The 25,483-nt window shown below is 42.1% G+C and overlaps 1 protein-coding gene across 1 annotated transcript; it reads left to right on the top strand.

Moving 5' to 3' along the window:
• Window positions 1–2,214: 2,214 nt before the first annotated feature.
• ap1m1 (adaptor related protein complex 1 subunit mu 1) lies at window positions 2,215–13,784 on the top strand. The gene is made up of 12 exons (XM_035171071.2): window positions 2,215–2,411; window positions 3,470–3,626; window positions 3,736–3,803; window positions 3,903–4,033; window positions 4,649–4,796; window positions 5,132–5,258; window positions 5,550–5,692; window positions 6,757–6,828; window positions 7,133–7,291; window positions 7,588–7,713; window positions 12,509–12,584; window positions 12,988–13,784. The coding sequence occupies exons 1-12, from the start codon at window positions 2,370–2,372 to the stop codon at window positions 13,008–13,010; spliced, it is 1,272 nt and encodes a 423-aa protein (XP_035026962.1). The 5' UTR covers window positions 2,215–2,369; the 3' UTR covers window positions 13,011–13,784.
• Window positions 13,785–25,483: the final 11,699 nt, after the last annotated feature.

Below are 25,483 nucleotides of genomic sequence, written 5' to 3'. Positions count from 1 at the left end.
AATGCTGACTATAGACGCGGCAACCTGTTATATTTGGCCGTGTAACCCAGTCCAGTTGTATCTCGGACTCCTGACAATGTCTAGGCTCCATCTTACCAGCCAAGGGATCAGACATCTGTCACTTTGAGGAGGCACAGTTGGCTCGCACAAGCCCGGCGCTGAAAGGCTTTTCACACCAAGAGGAGGGGACCCTGACCGTGGATCCGGCCCTGCTCCTGCACCTTTTCACCATCTGTCATTGCTTCACATCCTCATCGCTGTGTCACAATACTCACCTGCTTGTGTTGCTGTACACGAGCATGCTAATAATGACAGGCTTAATGCTAAGCCCGTACCAACTCAATAATTACTCCGGTAGCTTTGTGTAGCATAATACACTGACACATTAATAAGAGGTATATTTTTAGATTCGAGCAACAGAGATTCTTCTACTTAAGTTTCAGGGGTCTTGTTGACTCTGATGAAGTCATTATTTGTTGCTTGGCTGCCGTTTAGGTTTTCGCACATCAGCAGTCACAGTCGGTGAGATGATCAGCTGTGTTCTGTGTGGGTGAAGCGCGATTGGAGTTTGGACTGCGACAGCATTCATGACAGTGAAATCACAACTTAAATAAAGATTGACACACTCATTTTCACTGTTGGACAATAGTAATAGAAATTCATAGTGAGTGGCTGATTAAAGGTAAGTGAGGATGTGAAAGCCTGTTGTCATTGGACTTTACTAAATGTATGCTGACACATACCAACTGTAACATTATTGTGTGCTTTTCATCTATGTGGCTTCTTTCAAATGGTTTGATAAAGGTCATTACTTAGGACTAGTTAGTTTGTTTTAAAGCTACAATACAAGTATAGGGTGGAACAGTGGGAGGCACAGTGTGATGATTAGCACTGTTTGAGTCCTGCGGTCTTCCTTTATTCTTGTTCTCCCTGTATTTGTTTAGGTTTTCTCCAGGTACTTCAGCTTCATTCCCACAGTCCGAAGACATGCAGATTCACATTACGTTAATACGAGACTCTTAATTGACTGTGTAAATATGAGTGAATGGTTGTTTATCTTTGTACGTTGGCCCTGTGATTCGCTGGGAACCTGTCCCGGGTGTACCCTGATTGGCTCCAACTTCCCCCTCGAAGTACAAGTGGTATGGATGCTGGGTGAATAACACATGTATGCACCAGTTGGCTGTGGCAGAATTTGGCCGGCCGGCACATAACCCTGACTTCAAACCCTGCTGGGATGAACTGGAACACCTACTGCAAGCCAGGCTACATCACAATAGTCTATGGGTTTGGAATAAGAAGTAAATAAGGGTGTAATGTCACACTGAGGTTGTTCAGTTTAGCTTTACTCCCAGTCTGTTTGAGACATGTGATCTGGTGAAGGATGCGAGAGTTGGTACGACACACATCACAACACTGCACTAAAAAGTCACATAAAAGGGTCACGGGAAAGAAACATGATTTAAATAAAATGCATGGATGACAATGATTAAAATTAACTTTCTTCTTAAACTGACTTAGGATTTTCTAACTTGATAATTTCCTGTTGTTTGTAGTCATCAGTAAATTCTTATTCATCACATACTGTCATATTTAACTCTGAGCCGCTCCCTCTCACTCTTGCAGTATGGTGCTATCTTGTGGTGATCATCAAGTTGCAGGAGCAGCAGATGCCACACGTTGCTTGTCTTGTGCAGATCATTCACTTCTCCAGTAGAGGAAGCTACAGGAACAAAAACAGAGATGGTCGACATGAAAGAAGCAGACGAACGCAACTCAGAATCCATGAGATCATTTCAAATTTCCTGGAAATGATTCCTCTTGCCTGAACACTTTCGTCAGATCTTGTACGGCCCCATCAAGACACTTTTTTAAAAATTAGTAAATAATTCAGAACAAGCCTGATAGAGGGCGTGGTAATGATGCCTCCTCTCAAGCTCCTCTCTTACTGATTCACCTCCTAAAATATGAAGATTGCATTTGCGCTGTAGTGTCGTGTGATCTTGAAATGGGTTTTAATTGCTTCCTATTGTTTGCCTTCATTTATTTTTAACTTGTAAAGCACCTTGTTATTGTGTTTTGAACGGTGATGTGTGAAAAAATATTATTATTATTATTATTATTATTATTATTTAGACATGTCTAAATTAAAATCAAAGAATAAACCGTCAATACCTTTTCTCTGCCTCCTGCGCTGATTCCTCCTTCTCCTAGGGGGCGCTCTGTAGAGAGAGGCCCGGTCGGTGTGAGGGTAAAAAAAAAACGAGGAAGCCTCTCTTTCCTCCATCCTCCAGTATTATGAATTAAAATCTGTTAGTTTGAATTCATCCCGAAGGAACTCTTTAAAAACGCGTGTAAATTAATCCAAGATGTCTGCGAGCGCCGTGTACGTCTTGGATTTAAAAGGAAAGGTGAGATAACGGGACCCGGGGGGCTGCTCCGATGCTAATGCTAGCTGTTAGCCTAGCGGACACATTCCTCAGTGACAGATTATGATGTGGCCGATTCGGGCAGCAGAGCAGCTAACGCGTTAGCACGGGTTGATTCGCTAAATTTCCAGGTTTCGGGTTTAATCTTGAAGTTGTGCGTGTGACCTAGAAGAAGGAGGTTTGAGAGACATTGTCTTAAAACCTGGAGAAGACATCAGGCCGCTGGCTAACCTGCAGGTGGTGTCAGCTGTTAGCTAGCAGCCAAACTCACCTTGCAAATTCCTCCAACTCACGCGTTTTGTGCTTCCATGCAACACTTTACGCACATTTGAACTATATTCACGCAATGTATTTTCAGCCCTGATCGTCATCTGGTCACTTCGGCTTTAAAGTTACTCATCAAGGTTGAATTGAAGGCATCCAGTTCCCCAGGAGTTAAGGGTGGAGTGCACATATGTTTGACAAAATAGTGACGCTAAGTTCTTATTATTAAATGTTTCAAGTGATACTGCAGATGTGTTTACCTCTGTTCGGGTTTAGGGGGATTTAAATACCCAGTTTTTTCCATTTACACAGTTTATATCAGGGTGAAACTAATCTCATGATGTGTGGTTAAAGATTAAAGAATAGATGTAGGAATGCACACATGTAAAAATGCATTTGATTTTGATTATATGATTAACTTTACTCCATACTTTTCAATCTGCTAATTCATCAATAACAATAATCCTCAGGGGCGTGTTGCAGAGAGTGAGTTTAGTGACATTCTCTTGATTCTGATAATCCTGGGTTGAGAGAAACATTTTCCTGGTCCAGAAACAAATATCACTTTAAGTCTGATGCAGTTTTTCTCCCAAACAAACCCTGATTGTTTCACTCATCCTCCTGAAAGATATTTCTGTCTGCACTGTATTAAAATGGAGGCCCTGCTCTTTATTTACTCAGCTCAAGAGTTCAGGGTTGGGTTCAACCGGCTCTCTGGAGCAGGCCCCTGGTTTGCAGCCCTTCCCAGCTTCACCAGTACCGTTTGTTCCTCTCAGGTCCTGGTGTGCCGAAATTACCGGGGAGATGTGGACATGTCGGAGATCGAGCACTTCATGACCCTTCTGATGGACAAAGAGGAGGAGGGGACGCTGTCTCCGATCCTGTCCCACGGGGGAGTCCGTTTCATGTGGATCAAACACAATAACCTCTACTGTATCCTTCCCTGTTAACCTGCAACTTCTCAAAACCTGGTTATTCATTTTGTGACTGCTTTGACTTTAAACTCTTGCTCCGTTCAATTTCTTAACACACAACACATCAGTGGTTGCAACATCCAAGAAAAATGCTAGCGTTTCGCTGGTGTTTTCCTTCTTGTACAAAATAGTTCAGGTATGTTGGAGCTCTTTTACCGGCTTCGGTTAATACACAACTCAGTTTAGAGACAGTGTTGGAGAAACAAGTTTATGAATCAACATTTGTGTTCTTCAGGTTTTTTCAGAGTATTTCAAGGAATTGGAGGAGGAGAGCATTAGAGATAACTTTGTCATCATTTATGAGCTGATGGATGAGCTGATGGACTTTGGCTATCCTCAGACCACTGACAGCAAGATTCTGCAAGAGTAAGTAACCTCTGTGAGTCACAGTCTCACTGCCACAAACTAGTACTGTCCTTATTGATTAACCTTTAGATTATATCCTGATTGTTCTTTAGTCTATAAAATGCCCAACAAACATAACAAACGCTCATCTGTCTTTCCCAGAGCCCGAACTAAAGCAAAGTTTATGCTTTTAAAAGTTAAAAGGGACAGAAAATAGCTGCAACAACTGAGTAGCTTAAATAAACCTTAATAATCAATTTAGTCAATTAGCAAAGTCATGGTTCATTTTGTGTGTTGATATTTCTCTGACTGTAAGTTGAGCTTTTTGACAGGTGTAAAAAACTGTGTTTACAGGCTACTTTGTGTTACTGCTGTTGTTTTCTCATGTCTGTACGTCAATAGGAGCTTATTGTTGTGTAAAAGAACCACAAATGACCATTCAAACTTTCAGCCCTGTCGTTGCTGCAGCAAACAAACTCTGGATTTCCCCCCAATGTTCTCTGACAACAGTAACACGATAACCATGACAGTCTCTGTTCTTCTTTGATGCTTTCTGGGAACTCGCCACCGCAGACAGTTGATTTCCTTTTTTTTCCCCTCAGTTTTGCCTCAGTGTTTATTTTTTTCGTCTCTTAGATACATTACCCAGGAGGGGCACAAGCTAGACACTGGCGCCCCGCGACCCCCCGCCACTGTCACCAACGCTGTCTCCTGGAGGTCAGAGGGCATCAAGTACAGGAAGAACGAGGTTTTCCTGGACGTCATTGAGTCAGTCAACCTCCTGGTAGGAACTGCCTGTTTTAGCACTGTGTTGCTTAAGGAATGCCAGTCACAGAGCTGCTATACTTCCTCACTGTGTGTGTCACAACACACTCAGACTGTTAAACAATCTGATTTTGTCTGGTTTTCTGTGCTACTCAGAATTTACCCCCGCTACAGTTTTATAATATTTTTATGCTTCTCAGTGTTTCCATTGCATTGTTTTATTTGTGACCATTACTACAATACACATTCATGTGAACTGCACTGTTAGAGCTGTCCACTTGTGATTGAATCCTCTAAGATACATGCAGCTATGAACAGGTCCTCTGACACCAGCTGTGAATTTGACATTTTCAGGTCAGTGCCAATGGTAATGTTCTTCGCAGTGAGATCGTCGGCTCCATTAAGATGCGTGTCTTCCTGTCTGGGATGCCCGAGTTGCGGCTGGGCCTTAACGACAAGGTTCTGTTTGAAAACACTGGACGTGAGTTCCCTCTCATGACAGACTGTGGTCTGATTCTGGTAAAAGATGATTTGAGCTACAAGGAGCTGCATGATGGAATAAATGAGTTGTGATAATAACAAATAACACTTTCAAAGTTTGCAGCGAGATTGCTCTCCCTTCCTTACTCACTGGATAGTCCTGTGTCATATTTCACATCCATGTGTTACCACATGCTGATCACAAAATATGCAATATACCAGTTCATGTGATGCTGGTACATTCTTCTGGTATTTGTATCCTTCTGAAATGATCTTTATTTTGTACCTGTAGGAGGGAAGAGTAAATCAGTAGAGCTGGAAGATGTCAAGTTCCACCAGTGTGTCCGCCTGTCTCGCTTTGAGAACGACCGCACAATCTCCTTCATCCCTCCGGATGGAGAGTTTGAGCTCATGTCCTATCGCCTCAACACTCATGTGAGTACTGTGGATTAAAACCAACTCACTCCCCCGATGGACTGCAGCAAAATAAATAGTCAGATAGTTAGACAGACTTATAGACTCGGACATTGTCCAATCTAATAACCCGAAAATCAGTCTTATTTCAAAGAAGTGGGAATCTAGTTGGATTGATTTGTTCTAGTGCTACTGACAAAAAATCTTAACAAACAAATATTGTTGTAATATTGAGAAAAATGGAAAAGTAATTAAACTATTCAAAATCCCTTAATCTATCATTGTTGCCATATCTACTCTTCTGGAGATACAGTGCATTTGTTTAATTGAACAGCAATATTTACAACAACTCCTGATGAAAGGCACAGTTACTCAGTACATTAGATAATATTGCCCGGAAAGATGAACCGCAACCAGACGCAGATTCATCATCAACCAGACAACACGTACTTCAATTACCAAAAGCATCGTCATGATTCAGACATGACAATCATATAATGAGTAATATGCTATGATCAAGTACATTGTGCTAAGAAGGTTTAAAATATGATGGAATGTTTCACAATAGTTTCCTATCCTGTGAGACAGGAAGTAGAACTATTGAGCAGAATTCTTTTGAGGGATGAAATTGTTGTTTTCATTCAATAAAAAAGTCAGTGCTTCATAAGTGATTAAACCTTCTAATGTCAACGTCAGTATCAGCCTCAGAAATCTAGTGTTTTTTCATCTCATATGCTGTAAATGGATACACCAAGAAACATGTTGCTTAATTACACAACGTGTCAAGTGGCGCAATGTGTGCTTTTCCCTACATTTCCTCTTCGCAAGACTGACCACAACACTGGTTCCACACAAAACAACCATGATTATAGGACTATTTGTTGTTTGTGTTGGTGGTTGTGGAAACAAAGCAAACTTTTGTTTTATTCTTCTACTTTTGTCATTGGTTCAAGGTGTAGTAATGCAGTCTATCCACTGGGTGGTGACTGCGTCATGTGCTATTTTAGCTGCCGTGATTGTCAAACGTGAGAGAACCTGTTTAACGTGAATGTGTAAGTAAACACGTGTGTGTTGTTGTGTCACAGGTGAAACCCTTGATCTGGATTGAATCGGTTATTGAGAAACACTCCCACAGTCGGATCGAGTACATGATCAAGGTTTGTTACTTTCTCAGTCATCTCTTGAAGCCTGTTCACTTCTGTTTAACCAGGGTCCTATTGTTAATGTAGAAAACTTTAAGAAGTCTCCAGACAAATGACTGGACTGTGATAACTTTCAGTCTGACTTCTGGGTTGTTCACATTCTTTGCAGAGTATACCGTAATGGTTTGTGTATCTTGTTGTTATGCATGACTAATCCCAATTGAATAACCCTAATTTAACACAATCATTATGAACTGGCGTGATCCTCTGTTGAGGCGGAACGTGGTGCAAAACTTGACGTGCTTGTTTCTCCTCTCAGGCGAAGAGTCAGTTCAAGAGGCGTTCCACGGCCAACAACGTGGAAATCCACATTCCTGTGCCAACGGACGCCGACTCACCCAAATTCAAGACCACAGTGGGCAGCGTGAAGTGGGTCCCAGAGAACAGTGAGATCGTCTGGTCGATCAAGTCCTTCCCTGTGAGCAGTGACTCCTCAATACATGCACTCGGTTACAAATGATTATATCATCCTTTGTTTGGTTTCTGGGGTGAAGTATTTCATTTTCTTCACTTGATTTCAGAAATTCAACAGTTGTTATTTACTTAGTGACTATAAAAACTTGATGTTGTATTTATTGTCCGTCTCTGAAAGCAAGTGAATCGACGTGGAACCCTCCAGTGTTTTCTTTTATCATGTCGTCCCTTTAAACATTAAAACACAATAGTTTTTTCCCATGTTTTGTATTAAAGAGTTTTTGTTGTTACTTGTCACAGGGTGGAAAAGAGTATTTGATGCGAGCGCACTTCGGTCTGCCAAGTGTAGAGGCTGAAGACAAGGAGGGGAAGCCACCAATCAGTGTCAAGTTTGAGATCCCGTACTTCACCACCTCAGGCATCCAGGTGAGTCCTGCACACACACACACTCACTGAACAGTTATTTTGTAAATCTACCTGCAAGCAGCACATGGGTAGAGATTAAATGAGCTGAAACGCAATTTTCCACTGGGAGATAAGAGGACTTCGGACTTTGGGAGTTTTTAATAGAAAATACACTGTGTTTATTTCCGGATGAATCTACTGAATCTGTTTTAACAGTTGGTCAAACTGGTTCCTGTTCAGTAAACCACCAGAGAGAAGATTCAAACAAATCCAGCTCACGTGCTGTTTGATTATCAGCCAGTGAACATACACACATAATCCAAATATCTTGTAGGTTTCCATGTCACTGCAGATTTAGAATTTCTGACGCGCTGCTGGGTCTCACATATGTCCTCTCTCTCAGAGCAGGAATTCAAACAATTCATTTGTGTCTCTTTGTTGGCCAGAGGGGGCAGTAAGGCAGCGCTCTGACACTGAAACTCCTTTTCTTTTTGCTGCTCTTCAACCTGAACTTGGACTTTCGCCTCCTATGTTAATGACAGTGATAGAAAATGTCATTCTCAGTTACAGATAAGTAGATTCATTGGGTTTTGATTGTGATTCCCATGAAACTGAGGGAGAAGATAATGTTTTTCCTTGGTGTTTGAATGCAAACTCTTGCTGACCACAGACTTGCACACATGTGCAGCACATACAGTATAATCACAGATGTCCTGTGATTATATGTGTAGCACTACAGTAACTCAAAATTAAGTTTTCCCATGCCTCGATGTGAGCACACAATGCCAACTTTACAAACTCTTATTTCAATATATCATATGATTTCACAAAAACAGTGTTTTCCCCAGTTTTTACATAATTACACATCAGTTTTTCAATAGCTAGACTCATTTGACACTTTGCCTTAACCCCTAAAACAAGACTTTTACGAGTTACATATTTTCAAGTGTCGTTTGAACCAGAAGTTGTAAAATACCAGGACAATCATTCAAAACAGGAACATGGCACCAGATATAACTGACACTGCCCTAAACAAGTAAGAACACATTTCTATAAATGAATAAACTTAAAAAATGATGCTTAAATACAATAATACAACGGCACTAATACAAATCAAAGGAAATATAGAAAGAAAACTATTTTATTTATTTTGTAAGCTGTTGACTTCACACATTGCACACATCTTTTTTCATATCAGCTTTCACATCTGTTTATGGTTAACCTCTTCACCAACTATTCCCTCAAGAGTTTCAATATTGTTATTGCGAATAGTCAGTTCCTATTATGTGGTGAACTGAGAACACAGACAAGAAAATGTGCCAAACAAGCAGCAGTATTGTTTTTAAAGACTTTGTTACAATAAAACTTACTGAGTTCTGAATCCAAAGATGGATAATTAAATCCTATTATTCAAGTAGTGTTACAAAGTCCTTTTGGCAAAAATGCTTGTTAAAGCAATTTTAAAGGAAGTGTGGGTATAAATCTGTTCAACAGCCTTGGTCACTGAGCATTAATCAATTCTTTCAACTTGGATATGTACATCAAAAACCTTCTTTAACAGCCACCAGTGCATTTTTCATAAAAAGGTCTGAATCTTTTACAAAGAAACTCCAATTTACGTTTTAACTTTGAGGCCATTTTCTGCGTTAATCTCATTAAAAGAACCAAGAGGTCATATTTTCCAGCTTGTTCACATTTCCTGTGAAAGTCAATAAAAAAATCATTATTAAGTTGCGTGGCCATTATGCAGCCCACTCGGATACGAGGGGCTCAAGCCCAGTTTAATTGCAGCGTAACTTACTTGTAATTAATTGTGACTCGATAAGAAATGTCATTTTTTAAGGTAATTTGGCAGCTGAAAGAAATAAACACAGTTTTGTTCTTTCCTGTAAAATCTTTGCCAAGTCGTAGGCGCTGGTCCGACCTGGAACTAACATCTGCTCGGTTCGTCTCCTGCGTCTCCATTTGGACAACAATTTTTACATCTTAAGTCAATGAGGTGTCTGATGTCTCTTTAAACCTGTGATAGCACCACATAAAAACATTTCTTACTAAGGAAAAAACTAATGTCAATAAATATACAGGAGGAATCTGAAATGATGCTGATCTAATTATTTCAATGGTTATACGATATAAATATTAAATACACATTACAAAGTTAGTCATCAGCCCCATGTTGTAACCTGTCTGAAGTTAAACTAAATCAAAATAAAATATGATGAAACCAATGAAACTCCTCCATAAACAGGCCACCTATCAAGAACACATTTTTCTTTCGTTAATTTACCTGAAAAGCTTTGATTGTGAAAACCACAGAGGAACCACATCACCTGAGTGTTAGAGAGGACTCATTTTTCAGATTTTTAAGATATGACTTCTTACAATTTGTTCCCAACGTTTGAGAGGACCATGATTCTCTCTTCAGGCACCAGAAGCTTTTCTCAGCAGTCACACGTTAGTGCATCACAAACACAGACTATTAAGACCCATATTCCCACCGAACTCTTGTGTCGAGCCTTATTACAGAGTAAGTGCAGGCCTGGTTTCAGACTCTTAATGCAGTCAATAACACCGCTCTGTACGTGTGAGAAGGGCCCACGAAGTTTAATTAGATGCATGTAAATATCAAAGCATGAGAAAGTTCCTCTTAACTCCACCACTAAGTGCAGGGCAGCACACATGTGAAGTGTGTATGATGCACGTAACTGCACCTTGTAAATTTTACTAGAGATGGAGTAACCCGCCACTTTGGCCGAGTTGCAGTGAGAGCAGAGCGGTAGTTACATTTCCAAACCTCCCGTCTTTAGGTGATGTCGAGAGAAGCCAAACATGTTGGCAGATGCTTTTTGGGGCCGTAGCTCCGACCAAAATCCTGATAAGTCCAGACCACACATGTAGTCTGTACTTACCGAACGAGATACAACAAACAGTCTCCTTTCCTCTTCTCATCTTACAAGCCATAATGATATTTTGCGGAGGACGGCTTTTGATGCCATTCTGCTGACTATGTACCGACGGTCAGGCCGACTGCATGTTTGGCTCCTGGGTTCAGCGAGAAGTGCTGCGCCTGCAGACTCGGTGATCCCGCGTCTATGTGTTTGTCGTCATGCGTCTGGCGGCCACGGCGCTGTCTCCCTCTGACCTCACTGTGTAGTGGAAGGTAATAACAAGGCGGCGAGTACCGAGGCCTTACCAAAGGCCTTGCCCACAAATTCCTGCCCTGTCTGTCCTGCTCTGAGCTGGGAACCATCGTGATGGCGACATCGCACGGGCGACATCTCCCAGAGAGAGGGTCGCACCGTGTCAGCATTAACACTTCTCATCCCTCCCAATAGTGAGAACTTGTTTTTTTTAACAAGTGTAAGGGATCGTGCGAAAGTTATGTCTGCAAACATGAATGTGTATGTAGTTATTTGTGATGTATAATTATTACCACCTCGAGATGAAACGACATAAAACATGTTGAGATGAGCTGGGATTTCTCAATGTTGTTGTGGTGGAATTGTAATAGATGTTATAATAAATCAAGTTATATTTCATCATTTATAAATACTATGAATATAAAACCAACGAGGACATTTTGTTCAAGTTTCTTTTTATAGTTCTTTGGGCACCTGAGTGGGAAAAACAGGGTGCAATCATGTTGAGTGATGGTCGGTGTGCCAGGGTATTTTTATCGCCTCTTCTCGAAATCCAGCTCTGTGGTAACAGCTCTGATGAAATGTCGGTTAATGGCTTGTGAAAGTTGTGTCTTGATTATGCTGATGTGCACTTTTTTTCCCTCACAAGCCCTGAACAGAACAGTGATGCAAATTCACTCTGTGTGTACCTTGAAAGCTGCCCTGTAGCTGCTTCCTTCTTCTCACTGTTACTCATACTACTGCTTCCTCATAAACACCACTACTCTTACTATCAGCTTGCCACAACTTTAAAGGGGGAATTCAGCAGAGAATCGGCGTTTGGAAACTGAAGTAGTTGACCCCTGTGTCTGTTGAAAAGTTAGTAGCTTGCTCCGTTGCAGAAAAAAGCAATGAGTTGGAGCAAAAACAGTATTGAAACATCCTTATTCATTGTGCATAAAACACTCACGGAAAAAAAGGCTGCAGAGCTATTGAGCAGATGATCACGGCCACAGAAGTTGTGTTTTTAGCTGGGATCAGAAACTATATCTGTCTGTCTCGTACAGTAAACAGCTTTTCAGTTTACATACAAGCAACCCACATACTCTACTGTCTAACCCTAAAAGTAAATAATAAAATATGCTCAGAATCAAAAGGAAGTAAATTGCAACTGTATAAAGTTTTTTTGGGTAGTTTTTCCTCACATCAGTCGAGGGTTAAGAACAGAGGATGTCCCACCTTGTACGGGTTGTAAAGCAAATTGTGATTTGTGATTGTTGACAATACAAATACATTTTTGATTGATTGTGCAAATCTAACCACAAATGTCACAAAAAATAAATTTCACATTTGAAAATATTATATCATTATTTTTGTTTGCTGAAAAATTAGTGTCCTAACCTGCAATTAAGATTTAGTGAATTCGTGGCTCTACTTTTTGGTGTGAGGGTGTTTTTTTTGTTTTGCATGTTGTGATCTGTCCCCTGCAAACCTTGCACAGAATAAATCATTTAAATTGTAAATTTGTTTAGGATTAGGTACTTTTACCATCATTTTGCATTAGAAATAAACCATTTACATCATTTCCTGCCTTGAAGAATCCAGTGTTAGATATTATATTTTAAATTCCTTTCAAGCAAACTACTCTCGTCCTCCATCAGTCATTTTCATATCTTTCTTTTCTTGCTCTTCAACAGGTGCGTTACCTGAAGATCATCGAGAAGAGTGGATACCAGGCCTTGCCGTGGGTGCGCTACATCACCCAAAATGGAGGTAGGCTAAGAGTTCACTGATGCTGAGTGCTCATGTACATGTATTAGGCAACAGTTGGGCAATGCAGTGCAATGTGGTGGGAACTAGCTCTGTACTGATGAAGTTCTATGAAAAGGGGATACACTATAGAACATGAAGCAATGTGGCAACGTCCTGCAGAATGTGAGAAAGTGAACTTCTTGTCTTTTTTGTTTTTTGGTCGATCTTCACACTGAGATATTACCGAGGTTGCGCATGTTGGTCTTTTTTCTAATGTTGCCACTAATTGCCACACACCCTCATCTCATTTCCTCTGTGTCCCATTCATTCTGGGTGGAAGGCATCAGCCGCCTCCACTGGATTTCTCTCTGATTCCCTCCTTTTTCTTTGTCCATTTGATTAAGTCTCTCCGTTTCCTCCTCAGATTACCAGCTCCGGACCCAGTAGGCAGCGCTGCAGCCGGCAGGTGGAAATCAAGAGTGGGTGGAGTCGAGCCGCTAATGTGCTCCCAATGGCAGGTGTCAGTCCGAGGACTGTCGGTGTCTGCTTTCCTTTAGTTTTTATTATTTGTTGGAAGTTATATTCATTTCTGATCAATGCAAATATTAGATGGAGCCTTTGGGTAGGTTAAAAAAGTAATTATATTTTACTACTGTGTGGGCGAGGCCAAGAAGAGCAGGAGTAATGTTTACATCCAACTGATTCGGTGCAGAGTTGTACACAATCTATCACAGTGGGTCAAACGGCTTGAAAGCAGATGTTACGATTCTGGTTTTAAAGTTCCTGTACTCACCTCCTCACAGGTCAATAACACACTCATCGGTCACTCTGATATTTTTTACATGAAGCCTCTTCGTTCTGCCACATTTCCTCTTTGTTGATTATCTGTATATATTTGTTACATATGAATGAACTTGGATTCAGTGTTATTAGTTTGATAACTGTAAATTTAAAGAGTTAAAAATTCCTTCATTTTGTATTATCGTCGAAACATGTCAGAGCAATGCCTTCCTGCTTGGCTGTTGTGCTTTTTATTCCTCATCAGTTTGACTCCCCTTACATTCAGCTTTGCAAAAACAAAAAAAAACATGAAATGCTGTGAAGAAAACCAGTAAAAAAAATTACGCTCTTTTCCAGCCCAGCACCTGTTTCCCTTCTCTCCCCCCCCCCGTCTGCAACCACACTATTTTAAATCATTAAATGTCTATTTAGAGAAAACTGTTCCGTGGTCTGCCTGCGTCATTTCTCACATGATGTCACTGCAGCCGTCAAGGTGAACTGTGGTGGTGTCATCGGCAGGCACCTGTCCGACAGAGCAGGGAGGGAAAGCTGAATGGAGTGGAAAGTTCTGCAGAGACACACACACACAGGAGGAGGAGGAGGGGGCTGGTTTCCTGTATCAGCCTCATGGTTGTAGCTAACCCTGGACGGTTCTTTCCATCCCATCCTGGAGGTTATTCTCAAACAGTGCAACTCTTAATACCCAGAGCCCGTGATATCATCTGCAACTGAAAGCCAGCACTCTGTAAATATGCAGGAGAGCTGGGAAGGATGTGACTCAAGCTGTGGTCAGCGGTCACAGACACGTTCGAGGGAGAAACGTCCGATGGACTAACACAGACTGGTTATTGTTCTTGCCAAGCCAGACTGCAGCGGTCCAGCGTGAGGTCATACCTTAAGTTTGTCTCTGAATGGTGATACTCTTAATTCGTGTGAGTCACGTCGAAGCAGGTGCTGCAGGTTGCGACTCCGTGTCACAATGACCTGAAATGCCAGATTTGGGCTTGTTAACTCGTCTCATGTTGGACCTGATCCATCTTTAGAAGCACCTGCTTTTCTTGTAACACCCACACCGCAGGTGTGACTCGTCCTCAGCGTGCAAGGCAGTTGGATTTCTCACAGGCGGGAATCCACTTTGTTTCGGACCAACTGGCGTCCTGTGAGGGAGGAACCACACGCAGCTGTGGGCGTGTCTAAGGGTTTACAACAGAGAGAGCGTGCCAATAACGATGACACCGCTTAAAAAAAACGTTAAGTGTAGATGTTGCTCCATCTTAAGTAAAAACTGGAGAGTAATTTCTCTATGGAAAATAAGTTTCTCGCTCTTCTCCCTGCTGACTTTGGCAGCTGTGATTGACAGATGGTTCATCCACTCACCTGCCAAGTTTATTTTTTTTCCCAGCTGCCCTTTTCCAAACAGTTTCCAATAAAGCTGTAAGAAACCATCTGTTGTGTCAGGTGGGCCGCGTCTGGGAACATAGTATGATTCATCAGTTTTCCATGTGTTAACGTGTGCTATGCCATGTTCTCCTCATGACCAAGTATCTGAAATATGACATCTGTCAAACGATCGACATAATGTCATATTTGACATGTTTTTATTTTGGTTTGAGGACAGTATGGATTTATCTTTTCACCTTATCTCTGGCACCCGTGTTCAGTTTTGCATGTGAACACACGTCCTATCCAGCAGAGATCAGAATGATCGGTATGAGACTAGTAATAACATCTACTCAGACCAGATTACATTTATCTCTTCTCCATCTCTGCCTCTGCAACTGTCTGGGTTTACCAAGGCTTGTCTATTCAAATCTATTATGACTGTTGGCTCACATAAAGATTTAAGCATCTCTAAGTCCAAGTCATAAATTCTCACACACACACACACACACGTCAATTTAAGTGGCAGCAGGGCACGAAAAAGAAAATGGAATATGAGGTTTGTGTTTTTATGTACTGAGTGGAAAAAAACAAGCCACAGCCACAAGTCTGAAGCTATTCTCAGTCAACAGCTGTTGCACTGATATGTGGTTCCTAAAATGCTTTGCACAGATAGAATCAGGAGACACAGAGCGTTAAAACAATATATAATTTAATAATAATTAAAGTGCGGTACAAACTAAAACACACCTTAAGTACTGTAACCACAGTCTCAGAGGTTAAAACAATAGTCGCATTCTTATCTTGATGTACTTTTCTAAAAACTAATAGTTTGTGGCATTTAAAATGACAGGTATGAATTTACAGCACTGGATAATGGTATGAAATATGATTATGATTATCATTGTCTAATCTGTGAAAGAACCACAACAACTTGAAATGAATGTAAGCCAGTGATTTATGCATGAACTGTGGGGTTACATAACTTTGATCTGGTTTTAAACCGATTTAATTAACCTTCTCCTGCCAACAGCATAACTGCACTAATAAGTGAGTAGAGCAGAAACTTTACCTCTCCCCTCAGGTGATTACTTGGTTGCCATGCCGACAATGCCCTGTTATAGCAGATACCGTGCAGAAGTTATTGGCAATGGAAAATAACTATGGTTACTTAACAGCAGTCGTGAAGCAACAGGTAGAGGTCTGACAGCGTGGCAGCGTCGACGTCAAACACAGGTGCGCCACGAGGAACCCTGTGTTTATGGATGCGGAACCCCGGTGCCTAGCAACGCAGGGAAACCCTCGCGTGTCACATTGGGACTATGAACACCGCGTGACGTCAAGTCAGGTCGTTCCCCTCTCAGGCATGCATGGTGCCCCTGTAATCATCTGTGTGAAGTCCGTCACCGTCAGTTGTGAAATACAAGTAGTCAAGTGAGTCACTTTGAGACTGTAACTGGAGAAAAGGTATTTCACTGTAGGTGAAGCCAGTGAATGAGACGGACTTCCTCCCACAGAATGGACTGAAATAGTTGTTGCACTGGTTTGAGAACACCAGCAGCTCAGTGTGTGGTCCGGCTTTACAGCAGGGTATTCCTCAAGTTTCCATCCTCCTGTGTAGACTTTACAACAATATTGGTTTAAAGAGCATATAGCTGAGTGTTCAGCCTGTTGGCCTTGAGACTCTGGTGCAATCTCTCAGTCTCCGGCCCACACATCGCTGACAGATAGTGTGCTGAGGCAGCCGAATGTTGTACGTGACAGTGGGTCATGCTGCCTTGTCAGAAGCCTCACGTTAGGTCAATTACTTGTGCTATCACTTGGTCAAGGTGCACAACAGGGTAAACATTTGGCAAAGTTGCTATATTTACTTCCCCGTAAAAATATGTCATGCAACAAGTGTTTTGTTCTGTCATCGCCTTGGAAACAGACTCATCAGCACTGGAGTCCAAAGTCTGAAAGATCAGCAAGTACAGTAGAAGACGTGCAACCCTTCATAATTCACAGACCACGTTATTATGGACTGCTGGAGCAGTGGATCCCAACCTGTGGGTACGACCCCCCCAACAGAGTGGGTGGTCCCAAGATAGCAAATCCGAGAGAGGGAGGCCCCTCAGATATATCGGGGGGGGGGGGTTACCAGATGATTAAAGGGAAGAGAAGAAAAAACCTGTTACATAGAATAGTTTATTTTTTCCTCTTCTCATATTTTGTTGTTTTTCTAAAGTGCTGGTTCTTTTTCCCTCTGCTGGCCTCTAAGCCCGAGAGTCCACAGCCACACAAGTGGCTCAGCGGGGCTGTAGCTCTGCAGCGCTCCAAGCTAAATGCCTACATATCATCATGCCAACAATGATAATGATTTGCTGATGTTTAGCAGGTTCAATGTTTATGCTACATTCACTTGATATCGTCCAAACCTTAATTACAATCAGCCCAGTCGGAGTTAAAGGTTCAGCCTCAAAGACAGAGGCACTGACATAGAGAAAGAACTAATGAAGCTTTCAACAATCCACTAAAATCCATTATTAACACAATCAGCTCAGATTAATGATAATATACTTTTCGTGTTTGTATGTGGCCTCACTCGATGTGTACTTCCCACATCCCTCCACCAGGTTTGGTCGAAATCGGTTCAGTTGGATTTTGCATAATCCTGCTTAGAAATAAACCAACAACCAGATATTGGTGTTAACGTAACATAAAGTCTTCCCTTTTGCTGACATGGCATGAATGCGGCGCTACTGTGTTCATTAGCATGTTATTAGAGTGTTGGCAAGCTAACATTTGCAAAACAGAACGCAAATATGCTATCAGGTGAAATTTGAAATTAAAATTATCCTCTGGGGAGCATGAATGGCTGCACAAACTTTCCATATAGCCCTTCCATCAGTGAAGGAGTGAGGCTCAGGAGGAAGAGCGTGTCGTCCACTAACTGGAAGGTTGGTGGTTCGATCCCCAACTCCTCCAGTCCGCACGAGTGAGTCACTGAACTCTAAATGTTCCCACACTCGCTGTACTGTCAGAGACAGAAGAGCCTATTATAGATGCGTTGTATGAATGTGCATGAATGAAAAACAAGTTGTGCTTTGATTAGTCAATAAGAATAGATTAAGAATAACATTTAAGTGGAGTGACACACCACTATTGGCTTGCAAGGCTAAAACTGTAAGAATGGAAATCTGCTCACAACTCATGTCCTTTGCATGTGCTTCATTCAAAGGATCCACAAGACAAACCGTCAGAAACATATTTCATCCTGTCTGCGTTTGCTGCTTTCATCAGACGCAGCTAAAACGACTTTATGAATCAATTATAGATATGTTTAAAACCAGAGAGCGTAACCTCAGACAGTCTCGTATACAGCGAGCTCCACAGTTCACTGACAATAACAGGAAGTCGGCCTCACTCTCAGCGCTCTGCCGCTTATATTCCTGGAAAAACTACCCTGGAAACTGTCATGGCATCCAAAACAAAAATGCCACTCGCCGCTCTGTGTCAGCAGAGCTCTGTTTGTTTTGTCAGTTTGTCCTCCTATTACTCTTATTCAAACTGAAAATAAAGACGTGAGTAATTGCTTTCTAAATATGCCCCACGGTAGTTTTCATCTGTGCTGCTGAGGAGTAACACTGCAACAACATGCCCGCTTTGTGAAAAAAATCTGAAATACATGACAATTCTGCTGTGAAGCCTGAGGCAAAATCTACAGGGCAGTTTGAATGATGTTTTTCTTTCTCAACTGTCAGAGATGGAAACAACCCCCATTAAAACAAATCTAAATGGGTTCAGCTTGTGTGAGAAGGAAGTTGTCCTATAAAAAAAGAGATGTCATCCTTCATCAAATACATAAAAAGATGAAAAAGCACTTTTACAATCTGTGTGTTGTTGCAAAGGCGGAAGTCTGTCACTCTTTTCTGTCGCTGAACAAAACCATCACAATGACTGTTGCTGGAGGCAGAGTGGTAATCGAGAAGTCTTTTCTTGTGCCACAATAGAGGATAAAATCCTCGTCTGTCCTCTGTGAGAAAGCACAGGACACCTGGCTGTTAGATGTACGTTCAAAGGCCTGTAGGAGCTTTCAGTCGCCTTATGTTCTTGTGTTTTATCGGGATAAAGGAAGACAAGTGCACTGCGAGCACAAAGACACCTTGCACTCTGGGTAACGGCAATAGCAGATCCTCAGCGGTGCCACAGTGGACAAACCTCTGCTCCCCATCCGTCAAATTACTGTTTTAACCAGCTACACGTCGACCAAAGTCGCATCTGGATGTTATCTGGACGGCAGCGGCTGAAATAAACGCTGACGCGTTCATTAGAAACCCCCTAATTCACTATGATTGTGCACCAGAACTCTTTTTGGGGTTTTACTCCCTGCTACTGAAAACAGTTGTGTTTTCTCTTCTCTTACTCCTCTGGACATTTGATAGCCCTTGGACGGCGTCCGACATACTTTCTGCTGTCTTAATGCCGGCCAGTTGCACCAAACGATATTTTAGCACAAGTGCATGGCAACAGCAAAACAAAGAGGCACAAGATGAATTCTTTGGCCGACCACTTTTTGAATTACTGATCATGTAAAAACCCGCTGTGGCTCCCAGATTGCAAACATCAGTCCTTGGAGCCTGCATGCAAACCAGTCCTCTAAATAGGCTTGTCTATTTCTGTTGGGCTGTGGGGGGAAACATGTGTTTGACATCAGTGTCACTCGCTAGTTGTTTAGCAGCGGGGCTTCATTGTCCCCCGACGGCAACTCCACTCACATTAACAGTTGACAATGGCTGAATTCAAAGAGCGGCAGTAATTACAGTCAAATCAATGAGCTCACGTTCGAGGACGGGCCTGCGCACTGAGGTTAAATGGTTCTCCGATTAAACACCGTGTCTCATTCTAAATCGGCCCGGACTGCTGTTTACACCGGCTCTTTGAACAGGGCTCTGGATAGACAGCAGCAGAGTAAACACACGCATGAAATACAGCGTGTCCTGCGACCACAACAGACTCTCAAAGACGATCAGGCCGTGTACGACACGCTCGGCATCAGACGTCGGCGTCATAATCAATTTTAAACCACTGAAATACTCAGAAAGCTGATGCCCGCTGACAGTTTGGGCAGAAAAGAGTGAACGAGCGGTGCTGAGGAGCTCGTGATCAAAACACTCAACGGGCACATTACTCCGGCCAGTGGAAAAAAAATGCTTAGTGGCTCACAGGTGTGGAAATGTAACAGCTCATACGTGTGTTTCTGCTAATAAATAATATTAGGTCACATTAAACTTTGTTTCATGAAAGGTTTTTGAGAGGGAGGCATTAACATTCAGACCATGATGCTTTCCTTTTTCCAAAGGGATTACATGAAGGAGACAGAAAAAAGAAAACGTCTAAACAGTGGAGTGAAAGAGGATTTAGCTTCAAATCTCTCCGACTATGATTTTTACTGCATTTTCAGTTTTTTTTATGTTCTACTGCTCGTAAACTTTATTCTAACCACGCTTGTACTTCACACACACACTGTGCACATGGACGTTTGTGCTGCTCCCTGCTCCATCTTTGGGAAAAAATCTTCACATTCTTCATGTCCACAACAAGAAATCAGTTTTTTCCTGAGTTAAATGAAATTACCTGACCTATAGTCATTGTGAAGTAGGATGCTGCTGTAAAGGAGCAGTTGCTACCTCATCACTCACTGAATCAAATGTTCATGTTCAGGTGACGCCTGCGACCGTGAACCCGACCCGTCACTGTTTCCTAGTCCCACCGAGACCTTGTGTATTTACCCAATCAGCTCATGGGGAAGAGGAGGAATGAAAGGCCTGTGTGACACCAGCGCTCTCTCCCTCTATAATTTCCGTCCCCATTTTCCACCAAGACCACTCAATCTTACAGCCATATGGCGGTTTGCTGCCATAACCATTCACAACGGAGTAAAAATAAACCTTTGGGATGCATCCTTGGGACGGGGGGTTGAAGACACGCTCGGTACCACTCGCGCGCTGCCTTTGTGCTGGTTACTGTGACCTACTCTGATTCATCCTATCAGCAGATGATTCCCCTCATATAATTTGCAATGGTCAGGATATACAATATCATTCAGTTCAAATTCAAGGGTGAGGCAAAAATAGAAAGTCGACCACATCAAGAGGCTCGGACCAGAAATAGGTTGTTTGATGGGTATATATTTCAGTGGCACAATGATGGGGTCTCTCCCGAGAGCTTTAAAAACTCCCCTTATTTATGATTTGGGGTAGGGTGGTTGCACACGTGGTTAACTTACTGTGTGCTTCTGCATAACACACAGAAAGTTAGAGAATTCAATCACGCCGCAGCTTTCAGATTGAAAAACTAACATCCTATGATGTAAATTACAAACATCTGCTCGTTCCAAGAGAAATGCAGATGCTGCCAGCGACTCCTTAGTGATAATCTTAGACGTAAATAACGGGATTAGGCGACGCTCTTTCCTCAGTCTTTCAGCAAACACAGCGTGGCGTCACATCTCGGCCTGATGTAGTAACTGCTGTACGTTAGGAGGTGTGGCCGCTGCTGATTAAAAGCTGTGTGAGGTGTGCACACAGGGAGACAAGCCTTCACCCACCTCAGAGCAATTACAGAGATTACTGTCATTGTGGCTGATAAATGGCCTTTTAGAAATCGGGCCAGTTTGTGTTTCACAATGAAAAGAACTGTTGGTACATATGTTCATTAACTGCTTGAACAGTTTAGCACAGACAAGCCGGGATGTGCAAACAGATTTATGTGCTGGCGCTCATTCATCTAGTATGAAGACTCACCAGGAATAAATAGTATTTTTAAACGGACAAAAATCTCTTTCTGAAATGAGTCAGACTGACAAATCCCACTGAAGGTTTTCAGCAGAGACTCTGTAGCTGTGTCTCAATTCAGCGTCTGCATCCTTCGTAGGACCGAAATCAGACGGTCTGGTCTTCCTATTGCGTCAGCAGCTTGTCGCCTAGCCCTTACAGCCGTCGCCTAGCAACAGAGCTACAGACAAAAACATTCTGCTGTTTATTGAAAGCAATGGATAGACGTGTTTTTAAAATGTATAACGTTAGCTCTTCGGTTGAGTATCAACATTTAAAAATAAATGATTCTGATGTTTTCACCTCACCTTTTGCCGCCATTACCTATTTGACAAACAGCTGAAGCACAATGAATCATGGGATATGTTGGGCCGGTAAGGATCCACCTGGTGGAGCCTCCGTTGCTCGGGGGTGGAAGGACACATTTGTCGGACGGATTTGGAGGAGCCTACGAATGGAACGTAACTGGTCTACAAATGCAGCTTCCGAATTGAGCTTAAATAAAGTGTCCGGGCAGAAGTGATCGGGGGATGGAGCCGTGGTAGCCACCAAGAGCCAGTATCAGCTGTCAATCATGATCTATCCCCCCCCCCCCTTTTTATAGCATCAAATTACAAAAATAAAGCCAAACTCAGCAGAAAAATATCTAATCTTGATTTTTCTGCTCATCAGGTCAAATATTTAAGTTGTCCAAAGATCAGGTTTAGGAACAAACACTGATGAAAAACTAATGAAGTTCCCATCAGTCTCAACAAGTCTGTTTACTGCTATTAGCAACTGTTAGCATAGCTCTGTTTTATCTCATTAAGTTGACAACTTTAATCCCTACTTTGAAAAACAAGATCACGTGACGAAAAAGCCCAATGAAATAAAACAGGTAGAGAAAGTCAGGAATCTGTTTGTGTTTATTGTTGTGAAATGATTGAATCAGTAAATGTGTTAAAAATGAGACAGAAGACAGAAAAGACAAGACGAGGCCTCATTATTTGACCTCTTGCCCTCAGGTTACTTGACTTCTTGACTCTGACTGCGGTGTGAAACTCTCCGGCTGCCATCTGTCAGCACACCAAAGCTGCGGCGCTGTGATCTCTATCTCTACATCTACACAGAGGGGCAATTTACTCTCATGCCCACAGGAGATCATCAGCCGCTCGAGCGATAAATTACACGTCTCAATCAAACACTTTGGCTCCAAGTGTGTGAACAGGAAATATTTGCACAAAAGATAAATCTCCCTTTGCTCTTCTGCCATTTCTGCTGCACGGGATTTATTCTTGTTTCACTTGTCAGTGTCGAACTAGGAAATGATTCCTTGTCACTTACTGCTCAAAGTGTTTAACGGATCAAACACCAGGGATCTTTCTACCTCAACGGCGTCATTATTGTCCTTAATAATTATATTTAAATAAATTCTGCACATTCATGCTGTTCAACCTAACATGACATGTTGCTGAGTCACAGCTTGGGACGACATTCTGATATCTTCTGTCAACTCCTCAGGAAATCCTACTTCCGTTTGACGACATGAGCTGTGGCGTTAAATATGTGTGTGGGTGTTCGCATTGGAGTGAAGGGATGTTTAAGTGTGAATATAATGAAGGCGCTGCCGTTTTGAATTTATTTATCCAGTCATATAATACTTACTTATTATATATTTCTTCTTAGGTCAATCAGGTATAAAAATCATCCACTCAGGGAAAGTTCCTTGATCACAAAGGTCACTAGCTTCTTGTTTTTTAAAGATCCGTCTTCGAATACTGAGCAGAGTTCCTTCTTGTATTCTTAATAAAGCCCCGAGAACAATGAGCAAACATGAATGTGAAAGGCAAAATGTGAACTTTGAATATTCCTGCAGAGATGATTCGCTTTTTGGTGAATAAATCTGAAATATCAGATGTTGGAGCATCAAGTAGCCTTTGCTGTCAAAACTGCATCACTATGCAATAATAATGTAACTTCATTCATTTGCAAGAACTTTTAAGACATTGAGATATGTGACAGGAAATTAAAGGAATAGAGAAGTTTTATATGAGGATGCAGCGTGTTGAAAACTGCTGTTTTCTTTTGCATTCATAACAGAGAACATCAGGCAGAAATGGATATTTAAAAAAGAGTAAGTTCAATTTAATTCCCACTAGGGTCCTGTCAATCAAAACAATAAGAACAGATTACGTCGTGAAGCAGCGTGGAATCATGGGAGCTGCTGTCTTCACCACCAGAGGCGAAGAAAATCTGCCTGACGTGACTCAGGAGCAAATCATGTTCAGGGATGAGATCATGTATTAAAGTTTCATTTGCATTCGGCAGCAAGGAAGTTACCTTGAATAACATTGGGAATTTCCTCTGGGTTTGAACATTGTTGGAAACATTTTGGATGATGTAATTACACAAAACAAAATATAAAACACAAGTCCAGTTGCTTTTAGACATTTTAATTAAAATTTGCTTCACATATCTATTAAAGTTTAAATAGTAGTATAAATACTTTACTGATCAGTGTGTGCGTACAACAGCATGATCCAGTTACTCTAACTCAAACACGTTAAACCCTAAAACGTTGTCCTTTGTGAAATAGCCGTCACTATGAGGTCTGTATTCAACAGGTCATAACCAGAACCACAGGAGGGTATTTTCAGGTATGTGTTTGAAAGTGGAAGTGGTGAATCTGGATCTATAAATGGTGTTTTAAAAAATTCACGGCATGCCCAGAAATACCACACAGAGAATGGAGTTATTTGAACGGCAGCTCAGTTAATGTAGGTGGTGGATCTGGAATTGCCTGCGCGACACCTTTCATTACCCCCAACACCGTGTAAAAAGTCTGAAGGGATTTCTTTGTCCGACCTCCTTCTCACTTTCTCTCCTGAATATCTCCACCTCGTCTCTTTCATCCCTCTCTCCCTCTCCTCTGGTCCGTGTGAAGCACCTGACAGGTGAAGCGAGGTGAGGAGGCAGCGGCGTCCCTTTAGGGCTGAAGCTCCCACACTTTGATCCTCCACGCCAGATATGATCACTGACGTTACTCCACTGCCCTGCCACCACCACTCCCTGAATTCAAGCTGTGTTAATCTCCCTGATCTTTATCTCCTCACTTCAAAAACAAAAAAAGGGACCAAAAAAAATCCTCTTTGGGCCTCAAAGTTCAACAGAATCTCTTGACCTGAATCCTAATGGGTACACAGGGATGAAGCAGCTCGGCTCCGCCACCTGTTTGCATGCGCGTCCCCTATAGGAGTCGGAGGGTGAGCCAGAGTTCTCCATTTGTGTCAGGCCTAGCTTTTCAACAGATGCTAGGCCCGCTGCAGCCAAACCAGCATCGCTTTTAGTGTTGACCCATGTGGTAATTCTATTTAGCTTCTTACAGACCCCATTAAATTCACCCGAGTGACTTGAGCCAAATATATCAAGCAATTTGCGTTTATATGGAGTCGACTTTAGTGAGTCACTTTTAGTTTTACCAGCGTGCACAGGTTGGTTTGGAGAAATCCTCCAGGAGATATATTTCGGAGGATGATTTAAAACTCAGGGGAGTTTAAGCTCGCCCGGCTCCCACAGGAGATGTGTTGAAAGTGTTTGAGTTATATTGTTAGACACTCGTGTGGGAAAGTCTTCAAACATGTGTTCCTTCAGAATGAAAACAGCGTAAGCATTCTTGACTCACCCTGTGCACCGTCCACTCCCTCCGCATCTGACAGTGAGTGGAGTGACAGATACGTTTCAACCACGCCGGAGAATTATAGAGGAGTAGTAGGCGGGTTCCAGAGGAAGAAATTTGTCAAATGTGTTGATTGTCCAAGGGCAATTTAGCAGAACATCCCCATAAACTCATCTGCAGTCCGTCCTAATTGCATATTACCCTCCTACACGGACAACAACAACAAAAAAGCCCATTTCCCTCTGCTGATGGTTTGGTGCAATGGTTTTATAATGGCTTACACGCTGAAA

The sequence above is a fragment of the Hippoglossus stenolepis genome, chromosome 11 (genome assembly GCF_022539355.2).
Source record: "Hippoglossus stenolepis isolate QCI-W04-F060 chromosome 11, HSTE1.2, whole genome shotgun sequence".
Lineage (NCBI taxonomy): Eukaryota > Metazoa > Chordata > Actinopteri > Pleuronectiformes > Pleuronectidae > Hippoglossus > Hippoglossus stenolepis.
The sequence above is the reverse complement of the archived record's forward strand: the minus strand, read 5'-3'. Positions and strand labels throughout refer to the sequence as shown.